Here is a 25,815-nt window from a genome sequence, read left to right as displayed (position 1 = left end):
GACGATAGCGATGACGATAGCGATGACGTTGATTATTATGATCGTTATGTTTATTGTTAAGCATGGCCTTGTTCCGAGCTACCTGATTTTTAACCTTCTTTAAAGTCTGCCTTAGCAACTGTTTCAATATTAACTGCACTTTCACAGCAGTATTCTAATGTAAGGTATATAGTGATAATTAATATGTGTAATGTGTGTGTTGCAGATGCACCAGGTAAACCGGGCGCACCGGTGGCAGAAGACTGGGACAGGGACCACGCCGACCTCGCATGGAAGCCACCCGCGTCCGACGGTGGCTCCCCCATTACCGATTACGTCATCGAACAGCGAGATAAATTCAGCACATCTTGGAATAAGGTCATTATTAAGAATTTTTCACAAATTTAACCCCCGCTCCCGCGCTGTTTGTAATTTAAGGCCGAATCCCTTGATACTCCCAGCTGCTATAATTAAATGATGACTGGTCTCAGTTCTCTCAGTACTTCTACCAGGCCGACTATCATCGCTTGATCTATACCGATAAATTACTACTTGACATGCCTAATCTACCTATGATGGATAAAGGAGACATAATGATTAGCACGTTAATGTAGTACATAGCAGATATCTGTCGTGTAGGAATTTAAGCTAACTCTAATAGCAGCGTTATTGGTTACTCCTCTGTCTAGGTTGCGAGAGTAGAGCCAGAGCAGACGAAGACGACAGTACACGGACTGGAATCCGGACAGGAGTACCAGTTCAGAGTAATTGCCGTGAACAAGGCTGGGCCGGGAGAGCCCAGCGATGCCTCTGAACCACTCCTAGCGAAGGCCCGCCGAGGTATACATACTCGCAGTCATAAAACCTGAACAATCCTGCCGTGGTACACTGCCAGAAAGTGTGCGTCAGTATGTAATATTCAGAGGATTAGGCTTAGGGTCATCAACCCTAGAGCATATAAAACCCAAGAAGATATAGATCCCAAAAAGGTTTATCTGTCTTGTAATTTTATACCTAACCTCGCCCTACGAGTGATCAATAAAATTGATTTCTCTTATTCGAGAATGGTTTGTGTCGCATAGATTTTTAAAGTTACATAAGCCTGCTACATTCAAGGCGTCGAGCTAGGCATCTAATCGTGACGTTATAACTTTCAGTTCCGCCTAAGATCAACAAGGCTGCGCTGACTGACATCAAAGTGAAGGCAGGTGCCAAGTTTGAATTTGAAGCACCGTTCGTTGGCGAGCCGACGCCAGATGTCACTTGGACCTTGCAGGACAAGAAGCTGAAGACTACCGACAGAATCACGATCACAAACACGGGTGATTCATTAATTGCACTAACTGCCCAGTAACATCAAAACATGTGTGCCTGATTACCACCGTTTTCGAACACGAATTCTCTCTCTCTCTCTCTCTCTCTCTCCTCTCTCTCTCTCTCTTTTCTACCTCTCTCTTTCTCTCATCTCTCTCGTTCTCTCTCGTCTCTCTCTCTCTCTCTCTCTACCCTCTCTCTCTTTTTCTCCCTTCTCTCTCTCCCTCCCCTCTCTCTCTCTCTCTATATATATATCACTCTTCTCTATCTCTCCCGCCCTCTATTTTTTCACTATCTTTCGTCTAAGAAGTTATAATACATGAGCAAGCAGAAGGCGTTGGCGCCAGGTTTCTTGCATAGTTGTACTGTCGTAGGATTTATACCATAGTCGGTAGTAGATTCACGATTCGTGCGCGTCTGTTTGAATACACTCTCGACATTAATGAGACTAAAAAGTATGAATGTAGACGTCTAGACAGCATAGCGAATCCGCGGTTTGTTGTTGCAGACAAGGACGCTAGGCTGGTGTGTGCGGAGTCAGTCAGAAGCGACGCCGGCCCTTACACACTGACCCTGAAGAACGAATTCGGAGAGGACAGCGCAACCGCGGCTGTTTTGGTAGTAGGTACGTACATAATCGCAAGCGTGAGCGTATAACCTCAAATGCATCGTAGAAATAATATCTGTTCGTGCGCACTCGTTACAGTACGGTAGTTACAACGATTATTCAATGTATGGCGTCTTTCCGTGGGGGCCTATTGTCGGTTGTTTTGTTTTCCTGTCAGTATCCATTAATCGTATGGATGTTTCAGTGCATTGTACGTGCTTCTTTCATATAATAAATATATGCGTCGATTTATTCCAATGTAGACCGCCCAGGTGTGCCAAGGTCGTTAGAGGTCGACGATGTCACCAAGGAGACCGCCACGCTCTCATGGAAAGAACCATCAGACGACGGAGGATCCAGAATCACGCATTATACAAGTACGCGCAAGTTATACGGCAAAGTGGCAAACGCGATTTGTTAAATTTACGAAAAAATCGGCTGGTTAGAAATGTAACGGTTATAAAATCCGCTCTTATTTCATTCACGCGAGGGAGAAGTGAATTTACAGTCAGCATATTTACGCGTTTATCGGAATGTGCATGCTAACATGCGACAATTCGATCGCAGTGAATACTAACGCGTAATTCTGCCGAGACGAATTTTGCGACGAAGTTTCGGGACGTTTCGATCTCAATGCGACGCTCTATGTTGTACATTTTCACCCGCGTAGTGGAGAAGATGGATCTAGCGAAGGGCAACTGGGAGCCGGCTGAACAGACGTCAGAGATGACAGTGTCACTGAGCAAGCTGGTTCACGCTCATCAGTACAGGTTTAGAGTGAAGGCCGTCAACAAGTATGGCGACTCAGAACCGCTAGCAACCAAGGATGCCATCACTGCGAAGAATCCGTTCGGTGATTATTTAAGAAAAATAAAAATAAAACCTGAGTATCATATATATATATAATTTCCTTAATTTACCGCAAGGAACCGTGTAAAATGTTATAAATAAGTTAATTATACTTATTTTACGTTTTATACGTTTGTATCTTCACGAGCTAGTTGCATCTATGATCTATTGCGATATATCGCGTATTTTTTATCCATCGTTTAGATGCACCGGGTAAACCAGATGCGCCCGTAGTGACGGACTGGGATAAGCACCACATGGACGTCACGTGGAAACCGCCCAAGAAGGATGGTGGCTCCACTATTACTAGTTATATACTGGAGCAGAAAGACACGTTTAGCTTGTGGGATCAGGCGTTGGAAGCCCCCGGTATGTACTCAACCGTGATTCAGTACGGATAGGCATAGTAGTATCCGTACTAAATAGTACGGATAGGCTATTTAGAATTAAATAGTTCCTACGTATTTAACGACACTCGAGGAAGTTATAAACGCGTTATGTATGTTATATGGCGATTGCTTATTCGCGTCATAGTGGAGTACAATTTAACACGTTTGCCTCGGTCTAAAATCTAATTGTCATATTACACTGAACAGGAGATCAGCTGAAGGCGACAGTACCCGACCTAACTGAAGGCAATGAGTATGTATTCCGCGTAATAGCGGTCAACAAGGAAGGCCCCAGTGTCGCTAGTGACCCGTCTACCCCACAAGTGGCCAAGCAACGATATGGTAAGCGTACTCATCGGTGTAGCTAATTAATATAAAAATGATGGTAGATTCTGAACTAGTTTATTTCGTTTATCTTCTATTACTAATTTTATAACAAATATCCATCGATTAAAATTACGCCAACATCAGATACTTTTTTCATCGAGGAGTGTGTTACACAAACGATATAGTAGCATCGTATAACGCCAACACACATCACATGTAAACTTCAAACATAATTGTCGCAAAATACGCCGCAAAATAAGATGCGCAAAATAGATATTCCAGCACCTATTTACTTTGTGGGTTTATCCGTCATTGCAGTTCCAGCCTCCATAAACAGAGTGGGAATTAAGGATCAGACGGTGACGGTTGGTAAGAAGATCGAACTTAACGTTGAGATCGGTGGCGACCCCGCCCCGGAAGCCGAGTGGCAGCTGAACGGGAAACCATTAAGGCAGTCCAACAGAGTTGAGGTGGAGGTGACAGCGACTCGCACGCGGGTACGTCGTTCGATTGTAGCATCGGGGCGCGATAATTCTATTATGTTCCGTTATTCCGTGCCACCGTTCAATTCAATTCAATTCAATTCATTTCATTTCAACCGTTCTTAACGCCCTGCTTGGGTTGTCACTACATTCTACTCTGTCAGGTATGTTATATACGATGACACGTTAGCATGTGATGTGATACCATCAGGAGTGCATAATATAGAAATATATGTTCTCTATATCATACACTCCTGATACCATGTAATCATCACGGAGATCACATCGTGTTCACAGACAAATGTCGCTACAGCACACTGCGTTTTATTGAATAGGTGACAATACGGAAGGCAGAGAACAGCGACGCTGGCCAGTACAAGCTGACTGTGAAGAACCAGTCCGGTACAGAATCAGCTGCAGCCAAGATTACTGTCATTGGTACGTCAACAACGTTTACATTGATCAAACCAGGTAGCCACGATTCCCAATAAACGTGGCATAGCATAGCATGGGCTTAGCTAACAATTGGCAAGCTACGACGAGTGGATAGTGAAAATAAGTAGTGGATAAGTTAAGTTAAATTAAGTTAAGATAAGTCAAGTCAAGTTAAGTTGAGTTCGGCTAAGTTAGGTTAAGTTAAATTAAGTTAAGTTATGTTAAGTCAAGTTAAGCCAAATATAGTTAAGTTAAGTTAAGTAGGTGAAGTTAAGCTAAGTTTAGTTAAGGTTAAGTTAGGTGATGACTCTCTGACAGCCGACGATGACTCTCCTCGACCTTCGCCTAATTCTCCTTGTCTTTCGCCTAATTCTCCTTGTCTTTTGCCTAATTCTCCTTGACCTTCGCCTAATTCTCCGCAACATTTATCTAATTCTCCTCGACCTTCACCTAATTCTCCTCGACCTTTACCTAATTCTCCTCGACCTTTACCTAATTCTCCTCGACCTTCACCTAATTCTCCTCGACCTTCACCTAATCATCTTCGCCCTCACTCACACCGACGCTTCTTTGACGCAGGTAAGCCTGGCCCGCCGAAGGCTCCCCTAGTCGTGTGCGACGTGACGAAAGAGAGCTGCACGCTGGAGTGGGAGGTGCCGCTAGAAGACGGCAACTCGCCGATCACGCACTACGTCGTCGAGAAGATGGACGTGAAGCGCGGCACGTGGGCCGACGCCGGCGTCGGCAGCACGTCGGCGCTGTACGTCAAGGGCGTCAAGCTCGTCGAGGGAAAGGAGTACATGTTCCGCGTGAAGGCCGTCAACGTCGTCGGCGAGTCGGAGCCGTTGGAGACGGAGAAGTCGACCGTCGCAAAGAATCCGTTCGGTAAGTGTATGTGTATACCGCGGGGATAGATCTGGCGCTGTTAGCTTTCACGACAGGGGAGTGGTAGTGGAGGCCGATGTCGAGTGACCCAGGTTAAAAATATCCACCATTTCCATTTTCCACTTAAAAATAAAATCGCCGATCGATCATATAAATTATTACGTCGGTATTAAAACGATTCAATTCCGCATCCCGAAAATAAACATTTCCTCTTCGATTGCCGTGCAGCATTTCGTAGTGTTGAGCATTGAGAGAAGTGCCACTGGAGTTATTCGCGAACGGGACGTAAAGATGCAGTTATCGCTTCACAGGAATGACTCTAATACATGAGTTTGTTCTCGCTGTTGTTGTCATAACAAACATCGGCATTGCTGAGTCGGTCTTTTGCGGTGAGTGAGACATGCCTTCCATTCGCACTTAAAACATCTTCTCACTTCCGTGCATGGCAGACGAGCCCGACGCCCCTGACGCACCAGAGGTCGTTGACTGGGACGAGAGCCATGCAGATCTTGCGTGGAAGCCACCGAAGCACGATGGTGGCACATTCATTACCGAGTACATAATCGAGCGCAAGGACAACAAGAGCATTAACTGGGTCAAGGTATCTTCAGTGTTATTGAATAGAAATAATGTTACTTTTAGTCGCAAACAGCCTGCAATTAGCTGATGGTAGTTTATCAGCGATATGCTGGCCATTTATATGTGTGAACGTTCCAGCTATACCGTCACAACTTTTATTGTCGTTTTATATGCAACAACATATATATATATAAACAAGTGCTCGGATTGTGTTTAGGTGTCCAACGTCGATGGCGCGACCTTAAAGTTAACAGCTAAGGGACTTACTGAAGGCAATGAGTACCAGTTCAGAGTAAAGGCAGTGAACAAGGCGGGAACTAGCAAACCCAGCGAGCCCTCTAAGCCAGTCACAATCAAGGCGAGAAACGGTACGCATATTCACATAATATATATAACAGTGTACTCTACCTGGATTACAGTCGGTCATTCCTGTACGTAAATAACATTGTATACGCTACCAATACCAAGTGTTCCAATCTAATGAAACATGGTCATTAAAGGCCAACCCACATATTGGTGCTGTGATCGTAATTGTGCTCTGTAAAAATATCTTATAAGTGTAATACCGAATCCATTCGCTTAATTTTTCCAGTACCTGCTAAGCTCGGCGAAGTTGTTAAGGAAGTACAAATACGTGTGGGCAAATTACTAACTATAACTGCACCTTTCACCGGTGAACCAAAGCCACAGGTAAGAAGTATTTCTGTCATCGGCAACAATTAAGCTAAAAAATACCGCGGTACAACATTACGCAGTTTAACATTTCTGTTATGTTTATTAAATGTATTTTCTTATCTTTGATATTCTCGATGTATTTCGTTGTGCTACTGCTGCTGCTGCTGTGGTTGCTGTGGTTGCTGCTGTTGTTGTTGTTGTTGTTTTTGTTGTTGTTGTTGTTGTTGTTGTTGTTGTTGTTGTGGATGATGATGATGATGATGATGATGATGATGATGTTGTTGTCTACTATGCTGCCGATACTGCTGCTGCTGCTGCTGCTGTTGTTGATGTGGTTACTGCTGTTACATGCAACCCCTTCGTTTAGGTCACGTGGGACCACGATGAGAAGTCTCTGCCTAGCAGCTGTGAGGTGCACACGAGTGATAAGGACACGAGCCTTAGCATTAGCAAATGCAAGCGCAACGAGAGCGGAATCTATAAGATAAGCGTCTCTAACGAATCCGGCAAGGATAGCGCCACTATCAACGTAACAGTCATCGGTAAGTAGATGAGCGATGAGAGCAGAGAGATAGAGACGCGAACGAGAGAGACGAGCGCACGAGAACAACAGTATGAGAGGAGAGGAGCATGATAGATAGAGTCAGAGGCAGGGACGAGAGAGAGGACAGAGAAAGACGAACGAGAGATGAGATATGAGAAAGAGGAGAGAGGAGAAAGAGTAGAGAGAGAGGAGAAGAGGAGAGAGACGACGAGAGAGGAGATTGTAAGGATGAGAGAGAGAGAGAGAGAGATAGGCGTTTTACTATTACACAGTCGTTGTAGGTTAGTAATTGTCAATTGTAATCACTGACGTCACGTGACGCATGTACGTCATATGTAGTACATTACGGTTAAACGTACATACGTATAAACGTATATACTACTAGTATGCTAAAATCTTGGATTTGAAGAATTACACTATCGTCTAAATAACGCTTGTTATCGACGTAACAGCAAATATGTAAATAAAAAAGATATTACTTTAAAGCTGTCACATATACATACTACTATATTATTTGCAGACAAGCCGCAGCCACCAACTGGTCCGATTGAAGTCACAAATATTGCAAAGGACAGCTGCACTCTTACATGGAAGCCACCGGCCGATGATGGCGGGAGCGAGATCACGTACGTAACGCAGCGAGTTCATGAATTTCAACTACCTCTATATTCGTCATCAGAAATTGAATAATAGATGGCTCAAAGATTAATAAATAAATAAATAAATAGTTAGATATTATAGATGCTAGCTAGCTAGGTAGTTTAGATAGGATACGATTAAGGAGATAGAGTAGATAGCATAGACAGATAGATAGATAGATTGATATAGATAGATAGATTATATAGATAAGATAGATAGATCAGATAATAGATATAGATACTAGATAGATAGATAGATAGATAGATAGATAGATAGATAGATAGATAAAGAATGAAGATAGATAGATAGATAGATACATAGATAGGATAGGGATAAATAGAGTAGATAATAATAGATAGATAGATGATAGATGATAGATAGATAGAATAGATAGATAGGATAGATAGATTAGATAGGATAGTAGATAGAGTAGATAGATAGAATAGATAGATAGCATAGATAGATAGGATTAGATAGATATGATAGATAGATAGATAGAGATAATAGATTAGAAAATGATATGATAGAATGAGATAGTATAGATAGTGATTATAGAAGATATAGATAGATAGATAGATAGATAGATAGATAGATAATAATTTTAATATTTATTATAGTAATTATAATAAACAAATGAATTTGCTGCGGTGCAGAAGCTACACGGTCGAGAAGAAGGAAAAGAACAAGAAGAGCTGGACATCGGTCAGCAAGCAGGTGATGGGTCTGACCATCGATGCAGACAAGCTCAACGAGAACACGGAGTACGTGTTCAGGGTGTGCGCCGTCAACGTTCACGGAACGTCCGAGCCGCTGGAGACGGTCACGGCAGTTCTCATCAAGGCACCGTACGGTAGGCAGCCATCGTAACAACACGGCTAATACCCCGTACAGACTGCAACTTGATCAAATTTTGCAGTCTGTATGGGGTATAAGTAGCGCTATTGTGAAATCAAGAAGTTCGTCGCTCGTTTTTGACGAAACATTTACAATAACGAGTGATAATGTATGCGGTTAGGGTTTGGGTTAGGGTTAGGGTGAGGTTTAGAGTTAGGGTCAGGGTTAGAGTTAGGGTTAAGTTTATGGTCAGGGGTAGCGTTAGGGTTAGAGCTAAAGTTAGGGTTAGGGTTGGGGTTAGAATTATGGTTAGTATTGGGATTTGGGTTAGGATTAGGATTAGTGTTAGGTTTAGCACGCGATGGTATTAATTTTTCAATTACCAACATCGGCCCGTGTTTCGCAGGGCATCTTCATTCCGATGCGTAGTGTGTATTGGAATGACCGCATAACATTACGCCATATTTGCTTTGTCCGATAGTGGAACCGAGGGCCCCGGCAGCTCCCGACGTCATAGAGGTTGACATCGACTTTATCTCAATCCGATGGACACTACCTGCCGAGGACGGAGGAAGCCCCATTACCGGCTACACGGTAGAGAGGAAGGAGAAACAGAGCCGACAGTGGAGCGTTGTCGGCAAAGACGTCAAGGTAAGTGTTCTGCAACTGCGTCTATCATAAGCACAAAGTAACTGGTACTAGTAACAAAAGTAAAAGTACAACGAATATCAAAAATTTCCAGTAAGATTCATTCAACGTTCGTCCACTATGATTAACTTGATGACAGTAACGTACACTTCGTTGTAATATTTTTCGATAAAACGCCCGCAGCAATTATTTTGAAGAGCGAATAGAACAACGATCACGACTGGCGTCTTACCGTAAGTTTACTTTTATTTGCGACAGGGTTTGGAATTCAAGGACACTGAGGTTATGCAGAAGCAGGAATACGAGTATCGTATTATTGCAAACAACGCAGCAGGGCCCGGTCCAGCCGGCAATCACTCTAAAGCTGTCAAAGTCAAAGCTAAATTCGGTATGCTTATTTTTTGTGCTTTCTCTTACCTTTTTATCCTCCATATCAAGATCTAGTATGTTTTAAATCTTGACGAGTCTCCGTGCTTGAAAAGTATAAACATGGTGCATACTTAAAGTAATAATAAATTATAATACTATTTTCTTTTTATACAGTTTTCGTATGATGAATATGTATTAAGTTCTCCCTTACAGTAATTTATAAAATATTACATTATAATATTCCTAACTTTCGACAATTCATAACAAGGATGCATAGCTAAGCACATAACATTTACTGACCTTCCAGAATGATAGGATGGTCATCAGCGATAAAATAAGTATGCTGATAAATATACCCCGTCATTAGTTTAATGGAATTCTCATTTTTCTTATTCCTATATATATATGCACTGAGTAATTTCATGTACAATTTCTTGTATAATTTCTTAAGCCTATATATCCTCAACCTATTTGCTGCAGAAAAACCCAAGATCCACCTGGAAAAGCTGCTGAGCCGAGACATCAAGGTGAAGGCAGGTCAGACGGTAGATGTCTCTATTCCGATCTCTGGGTCGCCCCAGCCGGACGTGACGTGGGCGCGAGACGGCAAGCCTTTGTCGTCGAGCACTCACCTACAGTTGACGGGCCGAGAGGAGGACGTGCACATACACAGCCCCGCTGCCCGCAGAGAGGACGCCGGTCCAATCGAGATTCAGCTAAAGAACGAGGCAGGGAAGGACACTGGAACCATTTCTTACATCGTTCTCGGTAGGCAGATAAGATACGGGGCGTTTTCAGACCTCTCAGACCTTCGCTGTTTCTTGGAATATGCTCGGTTGGTTCAAATAATGCGTTGTCTCAATGCATTTAAAGGGAAACATTCGATATTGAAACCCAAATTAATTAAAAAAAGAAAGAAATTATTGCGCCATGTGGCTGATGAAATACGCGGTTGTTCCAGACAAACCTGGTCCCCCGGAAGGTCCTCTAAGGTACGAGGATGTGGACAGGGGAACTGTTACATTAGTCTGGAAACCACCAAAGGATGATGGTGGTATGGAAATACACGGTAAGTTCATCAAACACGCCTTATAATGCTGCTATTCGATATCTTGCTACGTTATCTTTGCACATTTAAACATAGATATGTGTGGTAGGCACGCGGTAATTATCTATAATAGCAGAATACCAGCGCATCAGAATCATCATCACTCATTATTTAAATGCATTTCCATGTTCGAACTCATCTCCCTCCTCCCTCTCTGTCTCTCCCTCCCCCCCTCTCTCTCTCTCTCTCGAGAAAGCGCACACCTTTCTCTCCTTCTGTTTGTCACTGTATTGCTATCTCGCGCTCTCTATCGCTCTCTCACGCTCTCTGTCGTTCTTTCGCGCTCTCCCTTCTTCTTTCTCTCTGTCTGTCACTATCTACTTCGCTCACACTTTTATATACATTTCATTTCTCCCGCTACAGGATATGTGATTGAGAAGCAGGAGACAAGCAGTAACAGGTGGACGTCAGTAAGCAGCGGTGTCTCGTTGCTTAAGTACACCGTCAAGGATCTGGTCGTGAGCGAGAAATACAGGTTCCGCGTCAGCGCCGAGAACTTCTATGGAGTAGGCGAACCACTGGAGGGCGCCACCGTCATGCCGAAGAGTCCGTTCGGTGCGATATCCCAGTTTTTTTTACTTCGTTGATATATTTGATCAATTCGACGGTATTTTGTTATCAGACATCGTAACTAGGTGTAAGAGCCTTTTATTCTTTTATGTTTAATATTCGATCAGTGTGCTCGCTTCGCATTAGGCCTTGCTGTATTCACGCTATTCCGATGTGATTTCTTTAACGTCGCCTTCATGATATTATGTGTCCTTGTTAACAGATACACCTGGAGCGCCAAGTGCACCCAAGATCGAAAGCTACAACTCAATTTCAGCCACTCTAGAATGGAAACCACCAACCACCGATGGTGGCAGCCCGGTTATCGGTGAGTCACCACATAGATCACACTCGCATGCCGGCGCAGAGACGCCAACGAGTCTCCTGATAGTTTTGAATATGCTAATGTTACTGATCTATGTCGACAGCTCCCCCTTACGAGAAGTGAGTGAAGTAGATTACGACACCTCTGTGTAAAAACTCGCTCTGTCGCAGCAGCCCGCACTGACGCTAACGTTTCTCAGGTTACATGCTCGAGAAGAGGGACACCTCCGTTAGCAAGTGGTCGGCGGTGAACGTTGAGCCGATAGAAAAGCTGAAATACCAAGTGCTGGGACTCATCGAGAATTCTGAGTACGAGTTCCGCGTGTCGGCCGTGAACACCGCTGGCACGAGCAAACCAAGCAAGCCATCGGACAAGGTCGTCATTCGCGAGCCGATAGGTAGTGCCTTCGTTGATGCATCGATCGAGCAACGTGCTCCTATCATTCCGAGCAAACCGAGCAATACGATACATGCGCTCCGAGTTACTTGGTTTTTTAACAGTTAGATCGCTTTATAATTCGAGATCGATACAATACGTGGAAAGTGCTGAATATAGAATGTGCTCGCGTGGTTTGACCATTGCGTCTGCGTTGTGACCAAGCGGTAGTTGTGTGCTACATATTCGTGACGCGTGAGTAACGCAAATATAAATGCCTCTGCGAGACACCATCGTCTATGCGGTCTCTAACGATAAGAGATCTTTCTCATGCAGATCCACCAGACAGTCCGCAGAACTGCACGGTGGAGACCACGACCAAGTCGTCAGTGAGTCTCGTCTGGGAGAAGCCGCGCAGGGATGGCGGAAGCAAGATTACAGGTATGCGACGCACTACAGCACACATTAGAAAATTAAGTTAACGTAAAATCAAAGTTGCATGTTGCCAAACACGTATATACAGAAGGCGTGACAAATCACAGAAGTAGTTCGTGCTTTCAGCCTTAAATATCTATGCAAAAAATATACATCACCTAACCTAATATCAGAGGTACTGTCACATCTGATTTTAGACTGAAATATGGTACCTTGCCATTAGCAAGTTCCTATCTCTAATTACGTCGTATTTATCACCGCATTCATCGTACGGTAAACGATATAACGCATTTGACGTTATCGCCGTTATTAGAAACAAACGGCTCGGATGCTTATACGAAGCCATCCAGCATATAGTCCCATACATTAGTATATAGCCAGGCCGGTGCGACACTACAGTCACTTCTCTCGTTACTACACACACTGCAGGATACATCGTCGAGATGAAAAAGAGAGGAGAGGAGCAGTGGAGGCCGGCGACTACACGTCCCGTGTCTGACTGTAAGTTCACGGTGACGGACCTCCCCACGGGCGATGAGTACATGTTCCACGTGATCGCCGAGAATGCAGCGGGCCGCAGCGACCCATGCAAGCCAACGCATCTGGTCACCATCAAGGAAACTCCCGGTACGTGCTACTGCGATTCGCTGTTTGTAAAGTTGGGAAACAACATGTGCCCGTGCGTTGACTGGATTGCTGAAAAATGCTATTAATTTTTTATTGAATACGTATGCTATATTATTGTTGCAAGCTGGAAAACGCGGGGGAACAACGAGTGTGATGGTTGAAGAACAATGGACAATGGTCACAATACAAAAGATTTTTTTTTACGTGTGTCGTGTACGTGTATCTGGCTCATTATATTGGCGAACGATAGGTAATCACGCGCAGATGTGTTGGAATAGCCGTCTGCGTGTGCTCCAGTCAACTTGACTTAATAATACGGCGATCCCTGCTTTACCGGGTCTCAGATAAACGGACGCATCGCTCACACGACAAATGTCTTGTAAACAAAAAATAATCATCACGCTCATTGTTCTCACCTCTTAATCGGGATCACCTCCTAATCTAGACAAATTCATGATTCCCGACTTGTCCCCACGAAACGGGGACCACTGTGCACGTATATCAATCGACATTGTATTATCATCCGGTGAGGAGATACGTCCCCGCGTTATAGCAACTCTTCTTTGGTCGTTAGAATCACCAAAGCTTAACCGAGACGACCTTAAGGACATCAAGGTCAAGGCCGGTCAGCCCTTCGAGCTGCTGATTGGCTTCACGGGTGTACCGGTACCAGAAGTCGCGTGGGACGTCGGCGGCAAGAAGGTCATCAAGACCGAGAAGCTGACGATCGAGAATCGCGACAATCAGACGCACCTCATCTGCAAGCGATCGGAGCGCTCAGACGCCGGCCGCTACGCACTCACGCTGACGAACGAGTCCGGCAAGGACAGCGGAAACTGCGCTGTCATCGTGCTAGGTACCTCATGTCTACATTTTACCGCTAACCCCTCTCCCGCGCTGACCTCTTCCGCCTCTCGTCTCATTCGAGCAGATGACTTACGATTCAATTGTTTAATTTGTTACGGTGTTAATTTCTATCTGCTTGATTAATTTGTTGCTGCATATTTGTAGACACGCCGGCCGCGCCCGAGGGCCCGCTAGACGTGAGTGACGTCACTAAAGACAGCTGCAAACTATCGTGGAAACCACCCAAAGAGGACGGAGGCAGCGAAATCCTGTAAGCTTGCGCACAGTTCAAAGCTGTGATGAAAAATCATTCTATGCACGATTGCATATCGCCAATAGTAGTGTATCTCGGGCGTCTGACTACGTGCATGGCGATTTAGATTGTTTGTCTATTTACATTAGATCGTACTCGGTCGAGAGGAAAAACACAGCAAAGGCGGACTGGACTGTTGTGAACAACTTTGTGAAGGATACAAGATGCAGCGTGGGGAAGCTCACCGAAGGAAGCCAGTACGAATTCAGAGTGCGTGCAGAGAACAGCGTCGGCTTATCCGACCCGCTGCTCTCAGATGTGCCAACCATCGCCAAGAACCCCTACGGTGAGCGTTAGATCTAGTAATGAATCAAATTAATATGTTAGCGTTAGACGTAGTAATGAATCAAAATAATGAGTGAGCGTTAGATCTAGTAATGAATCAAAATAATGAGTGAGAGTTAGACCTAGTAATAAATCAAATTAATGAGGGCGGTAACATAAAAAAGAACATGAACTAGCTTATAACCGTGTACCTAGTTTAAACTTAATTAAGCACTTTTACCATAGTTTTACCATGTTTAAACCATAGTTTAAGTACTTAAGCTAGAGCGCCATAGATCGAGTATGCGAATGCAGAGCGGTTGATGTTCATCAAATGCGTGTATTGGAGTTTTCGCGGTTTGTTCATTACGCTACCTTCTCTACTGTAGATGAACCGAGAGCCCCAGGTCGTCCCGATGTCACCGAGACTGATAGCGATCACATCAGCATCAAGTGGACAGCTCCGGAGAGCGACGGGGGAAGCCCAATCGCTGGCTACGATGTGGAGAGGAAGGAGCCAAAGAGTGCGAAATGGATCAAACTAAACAAGCAAGCTATGAAGGTCAGTTACTATAAAAGTATTTCAGTATGCATATTTATCCATCGCTTAATGCTACAGGCACTATATGCGCTCTCATTATGGGAAAAAAACATAGTCGCGTCGGATGGAGAATGTTTCATTCAGAAAACATTAACACACCCTATAAATAGGATCAAAAGATTGCATAATGAATATTAAATGGTATATAATGCAATTTTAACTCATCTTAATAATAACGAGTATACTATAATGCGTATAATAGTTTAAATATTTTATTACAACTTTATTTATAACTTTTATTGTAATAGTTTAACTACTATACACTCTCGAAAGTTGAATTGTTCACGTAAATACGTCGCATGAATGCAATATGGGTTTTGCACGTGTCCAGGAGATCATGTACACGGACCACACTGTCACTGAGGGTCGCGAGTACGAGTATAGAGTTATAGCCCTCAATGCTGCAGGACCCAGCCCACCTAGTCATCCGTCCAAGGCAACCGCCAAACCACCATACGGTATGCTTTTAGGCTAAACATGATATTGAAAACATTTCGTTGTGCTCTCACCATCTCTCTATCATTCGTCTCAACTTGTGATATTTATTAGCATGACATATTTTTTACGTGGTATGGTGAGTAGTTAATATCTAGCTACAACAACCAGTATCCAGATAATATAGTCTAATCGAACGTATAGTGTGGCCCATTGTTACTTCGGCCTGAGCCAACGAGGGGAAAATCCATTTAATTCCCCTAAACTCTTGCATATTTTAATGTTATTCCACGCAGACGTTCCCAGTCGACCAGGTACACCCGAGATTGTATCATTTGATGCTGAGTATGTGACGCTAAAGTGGGAGGCACCTGAAAGCGATGGCGGATCGCCCGTCACTGACTACGTGATTGAACGGAAAGAGATGTTCAGCACATACTGGAATAAGGTACAAAGGGGAATTTCTGTGATAGACACTTAGATTACGATTTCTGTTCACCGAGTAGATGTAATCAGGAGCGTATAATGACAAATACTTGTCATTATTTGTCATTATTTGTCGTTATTTGTCAAATATTTGTCATTATACGCTCCTGATGTAATGAAATAGAATAGTAATTTCATATAAGTCGACGGAATTAATTTTAGTAGGTACTTGTTCAAAGAAGCTTAGCCTAATGAAATAATTAGTAGAAGTATATTGGAAGTATCCTAGAATATAGTTGAATTTATGTTCGTGTGTTTAATAATATATCAAATAACTAACTAATTAACTAAATGAATGAATAAATGAATAATTGAATAAAAAAAAACATAAATAAATAAACAAAAAAACTCATCCAACATCTATCTTTTGAAGATCGCTAGAGTCAAGGCTCCTGAAACAGAGGGAACTGTGAAAGACGTAGAGCTAAAAGCTCAATATGAGTTCAGGATCATTGCAGTAAACAAGGCTGGCCCAAGCGAGCCCAGCTCTAACTCCGTACCTGTAGAGATCAAGGCGCAAAATGGTAAGATAACTTGTGACTTCGTCTAATCTGCATACACCCGTGTATGGCTTTGCTGCTAAACAATAATTCAAGTTCATTAGATTAAAGTGTGATCACTTAAGTAGTAACGCATGTAATTTGTAGCAATTGCAATGGTAATTCCATCGCAAGATATGTGAGTTTTATCTTCGACGAAGATCGACACACTCCGTCTTCAGTACTGCAATACGCCCTCCATGTTATTGCATTTTGCATCAACTAATCTTGTCTATTATGTTCGTGCACAGTTGCTCCAAAGATAGACAAACACCGCCTGGAAGACCAGAGACTGAAGGTGGGCCAGACGCTTGAGTACGACATACCGACCAGTGGCGCCCCCACGCCGATAGTGACATGGAGCGTCGACGACAAACCGCTGAGCGCCGGCGACAGGGTCACGATCAAGACGACCGAGAAGAGCAGCATGCTGAAAATCCGCGACGTTGAGCGCACGGACGCTGGCAAGGTCACGCTAACGCTGAAGAACGCGTCGGGCACGGACTCGGCATCTGCCAACGTCACCGTGCTCGGTAAGGCCCTTGCTCGTAATCGCACGGGTTACGACACGTAAATACCCATCAACGCTCACGTAAATACCCATCAACGCTCACGTAAATACCCATCAACACTCACGTAAATACCCATCAACGCTCGTTCGCAGCCGAGTCTCGGCGAACTATACGTTGCATGCACTCGCTAGTCTCTGCTTCTCGACGGATCCGTGCCCAGTTCGTATCCTCCTCACATCCGGGTTTTCGCGCGCGAATTTTGCAATTTCGCATCATCGGTCGCAGCGTAACGTTCTCTCGCTTCCTCTTGTCCGCGTGCGCAGGCAAGCCGTCTCCTCCCAGGAACATCGCCGTTAAGGACATCACGAAGGAAGCGTGCGTGTTGTCGTGGGAGGAACCCGACGACAACGGCGGCTCTCCGATCACGCAGTACAGCATCGAGATGATGGATGTGGGCAAGGCGCGCTGGAGCGACCTTGGTACGACACCGCAGCTCTTCCTTACCGTCACCAAGCTACAGCACAAGCGACAGTACAGCTTCCGCGTGAAGGCGGTCAACCGACAGGGCGAGTCGGAACCGGTGACGACGAAAGAGCCCATTACGGCGAAGGATGCCTTCGGTAGATATCTTGAATTATTTTCCTTTTCGCGTCGCACGTGCACATTCGCGCGGCAATCGTGCATTTTGCGTATTGTGTATTAAGTACTATTATGGTTATAATGCAGTTTATGTACACTTTACATGTTCTTGGTTACATATATATGATAAACACACTCTGCGGTTTACAGTTTCTAATAGAGCAATGACGGCGGGGGGGGGGGCTGTTAATAAAGGGTTCATTCTCTGTTCACGCCGATAATTTTCGCGTGTTGAAACATATTTTAAAAACGGTTGTAGCGTGGCCTTTTAAAACGTGCTACGACGTCGTCTTGTACTTAATGAAACTATGCTGTATTTTTCTACAATTACATTACGAGTACGTGAATAGAGATATCTAGATCTCTATTCATGTACTATCCTTCATATCGCGATCTCAATTCTTGTACACATCTTCATATCTAGATCTCTATTCATGTAGGCCTACTATCCTTCATATCGCGATCTCTATTCATGTACTATCCTTCATATCGCGATCTATCTTGTAACACATCTTCATATCGCGATCTCAATTCTTGTATTCATCTTCATATCGAGATCTCTACTAATGTACTCCTTATTACGTCTCATCTTACACGTATCTGGATTTTTCCAAAATAAAAACTCGGACTCTGCCGTAATCTGCCAGCTGCCGACTGTAGAATCGCTCATCAGTCGTGAAACCCCGTCGTTACCACGCGCCATATACGCTCGCTTCACAGATGTTCCGACAAGCCAGGCACGCCGGAGATCGACGACTGGGACCGCGACCACGTCAACCTGCGCTGGACGGCGCCGCGCAGCGACGGCGGAAAGCCGATCAGTGGTTACGTCATCGAGAAGAAGGACAAGTTCAGCGTCAGCTGGAGCGTCTGTATCGAGGTGGGCGCCGAGCAGACTGCGGCCGTCGTGCGCAACCTGGCGGAGGGCGAGGAGTACGAGTTCCGCGTGCGCGCCGTCAACGAGGCGGGACAGTCGGAGCCGAGCGACGCGTCTCGCGCCGTCACCACTAAAGCGCGCTTCGGTGAGTGCAAGCAGAGACGACGCTATATGTGCTATATAGTGTATATATAGTTTATACAGCGTGATTTAATAGTGGCTATATAGGTGCTATATAGGTGTTATATAGGTGCTATATAGGTGTTATATAGGTGTTTATATAGGTGTTATATAGGTGCTATATAGGTGCTATATAGGTGTTATATAGGTGCTATATAGATGCTATATAGGTGCTATATAGGTGCTATATAGGTGTTATATAGGTGCTATATAGGTGGCTATAAGGTGTTATATAGTGTATAAATCTATATAGGTGTTATATAGGTGTTATATAGGTGTTATATAGGTGCTATATAGGTGTTATATAGGTGTTATATAGGTGTTATATAGGTGCTATATAGGTGCTTATAGGTGCTATATAGGTCTATATAGGGTTATATAGGTGTTATATAGGTGTTATATAGGTGTTATATAGGTGTTATATAGGTCTAATAGGTGTTATATAGGTGTTATATAGGTGTTATATAGGTGCTATATAGGTGCTATATAGGTGCTATATAGGTGCTATATAGGTGTTATATAGGTGTTATATAGGTGCTATATAGGTGCTATATAGTGGTAATGATATGGTCGTTAGGATAGGTGCTATAAGGGTGCTATAGGGTAGGTGCTATATAGGTGCTATATAGTGATTATATAGGTGTTATAGGCAGGTGCTATATAGGTGTTATATAGGTGTTATATAGGTGTTATACAGGTGGCTATATAGGTGTTATATAGGTGTTATATAGGTTATATAGGTGGTTATATAGGTGCATAATAGGTGTGTATATAGGTGGCTATATAGGTGGCTATATTAGATTGCTATATAGGTCTAATATAGGTGCTATATAGGTGCTATATCAGGTGGCTATATAGGTGCTGTATAAGTGCTATATAGGTGCTATATAGGTGCTATATAGATGCTATATAGATGCTATATAAGTGCTATATAAGTGTCTCGCCTTAAATACCTCGGCGACTTTTTAGTTAACGTGAAATTTTATGCACACAGACACAGACATGAACTTTAAAATTTAAAATACTATCGCTGAAAATAGACTCAGATTTAATCTATAGGCACAATCGGAGTTATATCTGCACGTATAACGACCCTACGACAAAGTACCCGACTAATATTAGCACCTGAAGTAACTGAAAAAGATGAGGAGAGGAAGGTGATATAGCGCTTACTTCACAGCCGCGCCCCACATTGACCAAGTCTGCAACTGAAAGACATGAAAGTACGAGTGGGGCAGCAGATCATTTCAACCGTTCGCATTGGCGGCGAGCCACGCCCGAGGTTGAGTGGACAGCTGAGGGCAACCACTGAAGCGCATCGGACACGGACGACGGTCAGTACACACGAGACGCATCACCAAGGTGGAAATCAAGAAGGCGACAAGACAGAACTTCTGGCGTCCTACACACTTACCGTGAAGGAACGCCTCCTGGCAAGGAATCGGCAAAGCTGCAGAAAGTCGTGTTGTGGGGTAAGTCCGCGCATAGCTTGCGCGGAGGCGTATAGCAACGTTTGGCAGGTTTGCACGTTGGCAACGTTGGCACGTTGGCACGTTGCACATTAGTAAGCACAATTAGGCAAAATGGAGTTTCACCTCTTTTATATACTCTTTCACACTTTGTTCATACTACAAAGTATCACTACTTATTCACTATATATAAGTTATTACTGAATCATGTGCAATTTCTGTGGGTTATTGGTGTTTGGTAAATGCCAACTGAATATTTTATTATCTACTATAGTATAGTGACGATATTTAATTTAATGTATTCCATATATACTCAAGCGAAGTCATTATCAGAGCTTCATTGGTGTAGTTCGCAGACGAAGGGCAGATATAACACAAAAAATGGCAAACATAGAAGTACACACAAGTATAAAATCCAGTTCAATTAACAACATTTACCTCCTCATCACAGACGTGCCGCAGTCAGCCCGCAGGGACCAAGCTAAACGTTAGCAACGTTACCAGAGGAACGGCAAAAACTCTGCCTGGAAGCTCGAAAGACGATGGAGGCAGCGAGATCATCAAATACATCCGTGTCCAAAAGATGGAGACGAGCGAGCACGCTGGATGGAAGGTCGAAGGCCGCAACTAAGCTGGACATAGCGTCACTAAGTGATACCGAACAAGGAGTACCAGTTCAGAGTGAGAGGCGGTGAAATTCGAAGGAAGATCCGCACCGTTTGGAAACAACAGAGCTACGGCGTGCCCAAGAATCCATTCGGTAGTGTGTGTGCCTCGTCCTCCACAGAGCAACATGACTGTGGTTTAGATGTTACACGCGTCTTAACGAGTTCAGCTTTAATCTTATTATTTGGGTTTGTTAAACTATAATTACTTTCATATAAATAAATAACTAGCATATATATATACATATATATATATATATATATATATATATAGATATATATATAATATATACATATACACGTGTGTTTGTGCATGTGTGCGTGCGCGCGCGTGTGTGTTTTCTAAAAGACCGAGTACGATAAATGTCGTAAAATATATAACATCGTATATGTTTGCAGACGAGCCAGGCGCCCCAGGAAAGCCGGAAATAGAAGATTGGTCTCAGCAGAAAGCAGATCTGACGTGGAAGGCACCTGAATCTGACGGCGGTGCTCCTATCGAGTCGTATATAATCGAGAAGAAAGAAAGGTCTCAGTGGTCAAAGGCTGGAACGTCAGAGAAAACGAGCTACACGGTTACCGGACTAAAGGAGGGCACAGAGTACGAGTTCAGAGTAATCGCAGTAAACAAGGCCGGACCTGGTCAGCCAAGTGAGGCCTCGCAGACCATCACGGCAAAGGAACGTTTCGGTAAGAGTCCAGTGCTCGAAATGGCCTATCACTCGGCCATCACAAGTGACTTAAAAAGCCCCAAGGGATGAAACTTGCCTTAATGCTTGTCCTTACTGTCCCGAGAACAAACCATACGGCCACAACGTTTTCTCAGATTTAGTAACAGATTTAGCATTAACAGATTTAGCATTTGGCTTCGCATTGTGCGTAGTGTAATCAGTGGAAGTGGTGTTATTCACATGTTATCATCTTAAAATTGGAAAAGGTTGAAATAGGGCAAGGTTGAATAAAGTTGAATCAGCTAGGGCTTACCCTATAAAGTATTCATTGCCTTTTTCATAGTTTACAAAAACCAATATTTGTTTCGGTTACAGTGACGCCATACATAGAGAAGGTGGCCATGCGAGACATGAGAGTGAAGGCAGGCAGTCCCTTCAGGTTCGACGTAAAGGTGGGAGGCGATCCAGAACCAGAGGTCGTCTGGTACAAGGACGGAGAGCGCGTCTCATCATCCGATCTCGTTGAAGTAAGCTCATGAAATGACCTCTGACGTCTGTACCATCAAGCTTTCTCTTTATCTATAGTAATGATTTGGCCGATTGAGATGTCAGTGTTCCTAGAGTGTTGCGTTGTTCCATTGCTTATTGCTATTCTGATCCTTGTATCATGCGTATTTTTACGCAATACACATAGACTACAAACCGCTTTGTGGTGATTGTGACTGTTTTTTCATGAACCTATATGCACATGTCTTCAGATGAGTGCGAGGGAAAAGAACATCAGCCTTATTAACAAAAGAGCGGCAAAGAATGACGCCGGCCTGTACACAATCAAGTTAAAGAGTGAGACGGGGCAAGACGAGGCCACGGCTAACGTGACTGTATTCGACAAGCCTGGAGCACCAGAAGGTCCACTAGAAGTCTCTGACATCACCAAGGAGAGCTGTGTATTGACATGGAAGACGCCGCAAGACGACGGTGGCTCTGAGATAGTGTAAGATAATTTATTCATGGTTACGCAAATCACCTGTTCTACTGTCTGAGAGTGACATTGGTTTTCGGTAGATCCAATCATTTGTTGAACGGTAGATCGATATAATCCATTCACGAACTAACCTTATCAGAATTGAGTGTATTCCTCTCCTCATAACAATAACGATAACGATTAATAATTATTAATAACAATGATGATAATAATAATGGATATTATTATTAATATTATTAATATTAGCATCATTAATTTTATGTTATAATATCAGGAGTCTATCACTATTGATAGACTCCTGATAATATCACACTAAAATATTTGAGATATAATCATGATTAGTGCGTATACTAATCATTCAAATCAAAAGAAAACTCAAAAACCATCGCCGTAACCGCTACGTGGTCGTACGTACCATGGCTTCGCGAAGTAAACCGGCGCGAAACGTTGCTCTTTACAGTGCGTACACGGTGGAGCGACGCAACACGAAGAAGGACCGCTGGAGTTCGCTGAGCAACATGGTGCACAGCAACAGCTACACGGTGTCGCGGCTGCACGAGGGCACCGAGTACGAGTTCCGCGTCTCCGCAGAGAACGCCGTCGGGCTCGGACCTCCACTCATCTCTGCGCGCATGGTCGCAAAGAATCCTTACGGTACAGTCGGTAGACGTAGAGTAGGCAGGTGTAGAGGTACACAGACATGAACTTTTAAATTTAAAATACTATCGCTGAAAATAGACTCAGATTTAATCTATAGGCACAATCGGAGTTATATCTGCACGTATAACGACCCTACGACAAAGGTACCCGACTAATATTTAGCACTTGAAGTAACTAAAAAGATGGAGGAGAGAAAGGTGATAAATGCGCTTACTTCACAGCCGCGCCTCACATTGACAAGTCTGCGCTGAAAGACATGAAAGTACGAGTGGGGCAGCAGATCAATTTCAACGTTCGCATTGGTGGCGAGCCAGCGCCCGAGGTTGAGTGGACGGCGGAGGGCAAGCCACTGAAGGCATCGGACAGGACGACGGTCAGTAGCACAGAGACCATCACCAAGGTGGAAATCAAGAAGGCGACAAGAACAGATTCTGGCGCCTACACGCTTACCGTGAAGAACGCCTCTGGCAAGGAATCGGCAAGCTGCAAAGTCGTGGTTGTGGGTAAGTCCCCGCATAGCTTGCGCGAAGCCGTATAGGCACATTTGGCAGGTTGCACGTTGCAACGTTGGCACGTTGGCACGTTGCACATTAGTAGCACAATAGCAAAATGGGTTTTCACTCTTTTATTATACTATTTCACATTTTTGTTCATACTACAAAGTATCACTACTTATTCAACTATATATAGTTATTACTGAATCATGTGCAATTTCTGTGGGTTATTGGGGTGGTAAAATGCCAACTGAATATATTTATTATCTACTATATATATAGATATTAATTTATGTATTCATATATACTCAAGTAAGTCATTATCAAGAGCTTCATTGTGTAGTCCGCAGAGAAGGCAGATAACAAGCAAAAAAGTGCAAACATAGAAGTACAACAAGTATAAAACTCCAGTTCAATTAACAAACATTTATCCTCATCACAGACGTGCCCAGTCAGCCGCAGGGACCACTAAACGTTAGCAACGTTACCAAGGAGACAGCCAAGCTTTCCTGGAAGGCTCCCGAAGACGACGGAGGCAGCGAGATAATCAAATACATCGTGTCAAAGATGGAAACGAGCCGAGGCACGTGGATGGAGGTCGGAGAGGCGCACAAGCTGGACATCAGCGTCACTAAGCTGATACCGAACAAGGAGTACCAGTTCAGAGTGAGAGCGGTGAATTCGGAAGGAGAGTCCGCACCGTTGGAGACAACAGAGCCTACGCGTGCCAAGAATCCATTCGGTATGTGTGTGTGCCTCGTCCTCCACAGAGTCAACATGACTGTGGGTTTAGAGTTACACGCGTCTTAACGAGTTCAGCTTTAATCCTCATTATTTGGGTTTGTAAACTATATTACTTTGCGACCATGCGCGCAGAGATAGTGGAGGTCCGAGTCCGGACGGGTTCTCTGCGGAGACGGCGGAATCTCCGTACTCGGTGGCCCTCTGTGCAGCGCGCATCCGTGTAGCTGTGCTTGGTGCACCATGTTCCTCAGCGAACTTGCCAGCGCGTCCTTCTTCGTTGTGCGTCGTTCCACTTTCGTGTACGCGTCACTGTAAAGAGCAACGTTTCGGCCGGTTTACTTTTCGCGAAGCACATGTGTACTGTACGACGCACGGTACGTGTACAGTGATGGGTTTTTGAAATCCAAGTTTTTCTTTTCGATTCAGATGTGATTAAGTTAGACACGCACTATATGCATGATATATCTCAAATATTTGGTGTGATATGTTATTCAGGAGTCCTATAATAAGTGTTAGACTCGTTGATATATAAGCATAAAAATTAATGATGGCTAAATTAATAATATTAATAATAATATCGCTTATTATTATCATCATTGTTATTAATAATTTATTAATCGTTATGTCCATTGTATGTAAGGAAGAAACTACACTCATTCTGATAAGGTGTAGTTCGTGAATCGGATATATTCGATGGCTACCGTTCAACAAATGATTGGATCTACCGAAAAGCCAATGTCACTCTGCAGACATAGAAACAGATGATTTGCGTAACTCATGAATAAATTATCTTGACACTATCTTCAGAGCACGCGGTCTGCGGCGTCTTCCATGATTCATACACAGCTTTCCATTGGTGATGGTCAGAGACATTCTAGGTGGAGCCTCTGGTGCTCCAGGCTTGTCGAATACAGATCACGTTCGCCGTGGGCCTCGTCTTGCCGCGTCTCACTCTTTAACTGAATTGTGTACAGGGCCGGCGCATTCTTTGGCGCTCTTGTTAATAAGGGCTGGATGTCTTTTCGCCTCGCACGTTCATGCTGAAGACATGTGCATAGTGGTTATCGAAAAAAACAGTCACAATCACGCACCAAGCGCGTTTGTGAGTTCTATGTGTATTGCGTAAAAATACGCATTATACAAGGATCAGATGAGCAAACGCAATAGAACAACGGCAAACGTCTACGGACACTTACATCTGCATCGCACAATTACTATAGATGAAGAGAAAGCTTGATGGACAGACGTCCAGAGGTTATTTTATAAGCTTACTTCAGCGAATCGGCATGACGACGACGCGCGTGTCCGTCCTTGTACCAGACGACCTCTGGTTCTGGATCGCCGCCCACCTTCAGTGGAAGCTGAAGGGACTGCCTGCTTCACTCTCATGTTGCAATGCCACGTTGTCTCTAGTGTATGCGTATCTGTAACGCGAAACAAATATTGGTTTTTGGTAACTAA

The 25,815-nt window shown here is 43.9% G+C and overlaps 1 protein-coding gene across 1 annotated transcript in view; it reads left to right on the top strand.

Annotated features, from left to right (window-relative positions):
* LOC106813160 (titin-like) overlaps positions 1 to 25,815 on the top strand; it is a 180,648-nt gene that overhangs the window by 30,816 nt on the left and 124,017 nt on the right. Inside the window, exons 35-77 of the mRNA XM_014817590.1 lie at positions 206 to 357; positions 669 to 819; positions 1,137 to 1,301; positions 1,802 to 1,918; positions 2,164 to 2,277; positions 2,571 to 2,753; positions 2,954 to 3,118; positions 3,346 to 3,480; positions 3,784 to 3,962; positions 4,283 to 4,385; positions 4,962 to 5,267; positions 5,717 to 5,868; positions 6,064 to 6,214; positions 6,439 to 6,536; positions 6,889 to 7,063; positions 7,586 to 7,691; positions 8,358 to 8,554; positions 9,020 to 9,189; positions 9,445 to 9,574; positions 10,036 to 10,323; positions 10,517 to 10,624; positions 11,027 to 11,218; positions 11,436 to 11,540; positions 11,737 to 11,934; positions 12,249 to 12,353; positions 12,777 to 12,974; positions 13,549 to 13,830; positions 13,986 to 14,091; positions 14,223 to 14,419; positions 14,787 to 14,959; positions 15,330 to 15,456; positions 15,730 to 15,881; positions 16,293 to 16,443; positions 16,710 to 16,991; positions 17,294 to 17,590; positions 18,330 to 18,631; positions 20,802 to 20,895; positions 21,200 to 21,490; positions 21,847 to 21,998; positions 22,230 to 22,465; positions 22,917 to 23,110; positions 23,338 to 23,619; positions 24,053 to 24,352. Of these exons, the coding sequence (XP_014673076.1) occupies positions 206 to 357; positions 669 to 819; positions 1,137 to 1,301; positions 1,802 to 1,918; positions 2,164 to 2,277; positions 2,571 to 2,753; positions 2,954 to 3,118; positions 3,346 to 3,480; positions 3,784 to 3,962; positions 4,283 to 4,385; positions 4,962 to 5,267; positions 5,717 to 5,868; positions 6,064 to 6,214; positions 6,439 to 6,536; positions 6,889 to 7,063; positions 7,586 to 7,691; positions 8,358 to 8,554; positions 9,020 to 9,189; positions 9,445 to 9,574; positions 10,036 to 10,323; positions 10,517 to 10,624; positions 11,027 to 11,218; positions 11,436 to 11,540; positions 11,737 to 11,934; positions 12,249 to 12,353; positions 12,777 to 12,974; positions 13,549 to 13,830; positions 13,986 to 14,091; positions 14,223 to 14,419; positions 14,787 to 14,959; positions 15,330 to 15,456; positions 15,730 to 15,881; positions 16,293 to 16,443; positions 16,710 to 16,991; positions 17,294 to 17,590; positions 18,330 to 18,631; positions 20,802 to 20,895; positions 21,200 to 21,490; positions 21,847 to 21,998; positions 22,230 to 22,465; positions 22,917 to 23,110; positions 23,338 to 23,619; positions 24,053 to 24,352 (7,761 nt within the window). The remainder of the gene's footprint in view (positions 1 to 205; positions 358 to 668; positions 820 to 1,136; positions 1,302 to 1,801; positions 1,919 to 2,163; positions 2,278 to 2,570; positions 2,754 to 2,953; positions 3,119 to 3,345; positions 3,481 to 3,783; positions 3,963 to 4,282; positions 4,386 to 4,961; positions 5,268 to 5,716; positions 5,869 to 6,063; positions 6,215 to 6,438; positions 6,537 to 6,888; positions 7,064 to 7,585; positions 7,692 to 8,357; positions 8,555 to 9,019; positions 9,190 to 9,444; positions 9,575 to 10,035; positions 10,324 to 10,516; positions 10,625 to 11,026; positions 11,219 to 11,435; positions 11,541 to 11,736; positions 11,935 to 12,248; positions 12,354 to 12,776; positions 12,975 to 13,548; positions 13,831 to 13,985; positions 14,092 to 14,222; positions 14,420 to 14,786; positions 14,960 to 15,329; positions 15,457 to 15,729; positions 15,882 to 16,292; positions 16,444 to 16,709; positions 16,992 to 17,293; positions 17,591 to 18,329; positions 18,632 to 20,801; positions 20,896 to 21,199; positions 21,491 to 21,846; positions 21,999 to 22,229; positions 22,466 to 22,916; positions 23,111 to 23,337; positions 23,620 to 24,052; positions 24,353 to 25,815) is intronic.

Source organism: Priapulus caudatus, unplaced genomic scaffold (genome assembly GCF_000485595.1).
Source record: "Priapulus caudatus unplaced genomic scaffold, Priapulus_caudatus-5.0.1 Scaffold0, whole genome shotgun sequence".
Taxonomy (NCBI): Eukaryota; Metazoa; Priapulida; class Priapulimorpha; order Priapulimorphida; family Priapulidae; genus Priapulus; species Priapulus caudatus.
The sequence above is the reverse complement of the archived record's forward strand: the minus strand, read 5'-3'. Positions and strand labels throughout refer to the sequence as shown.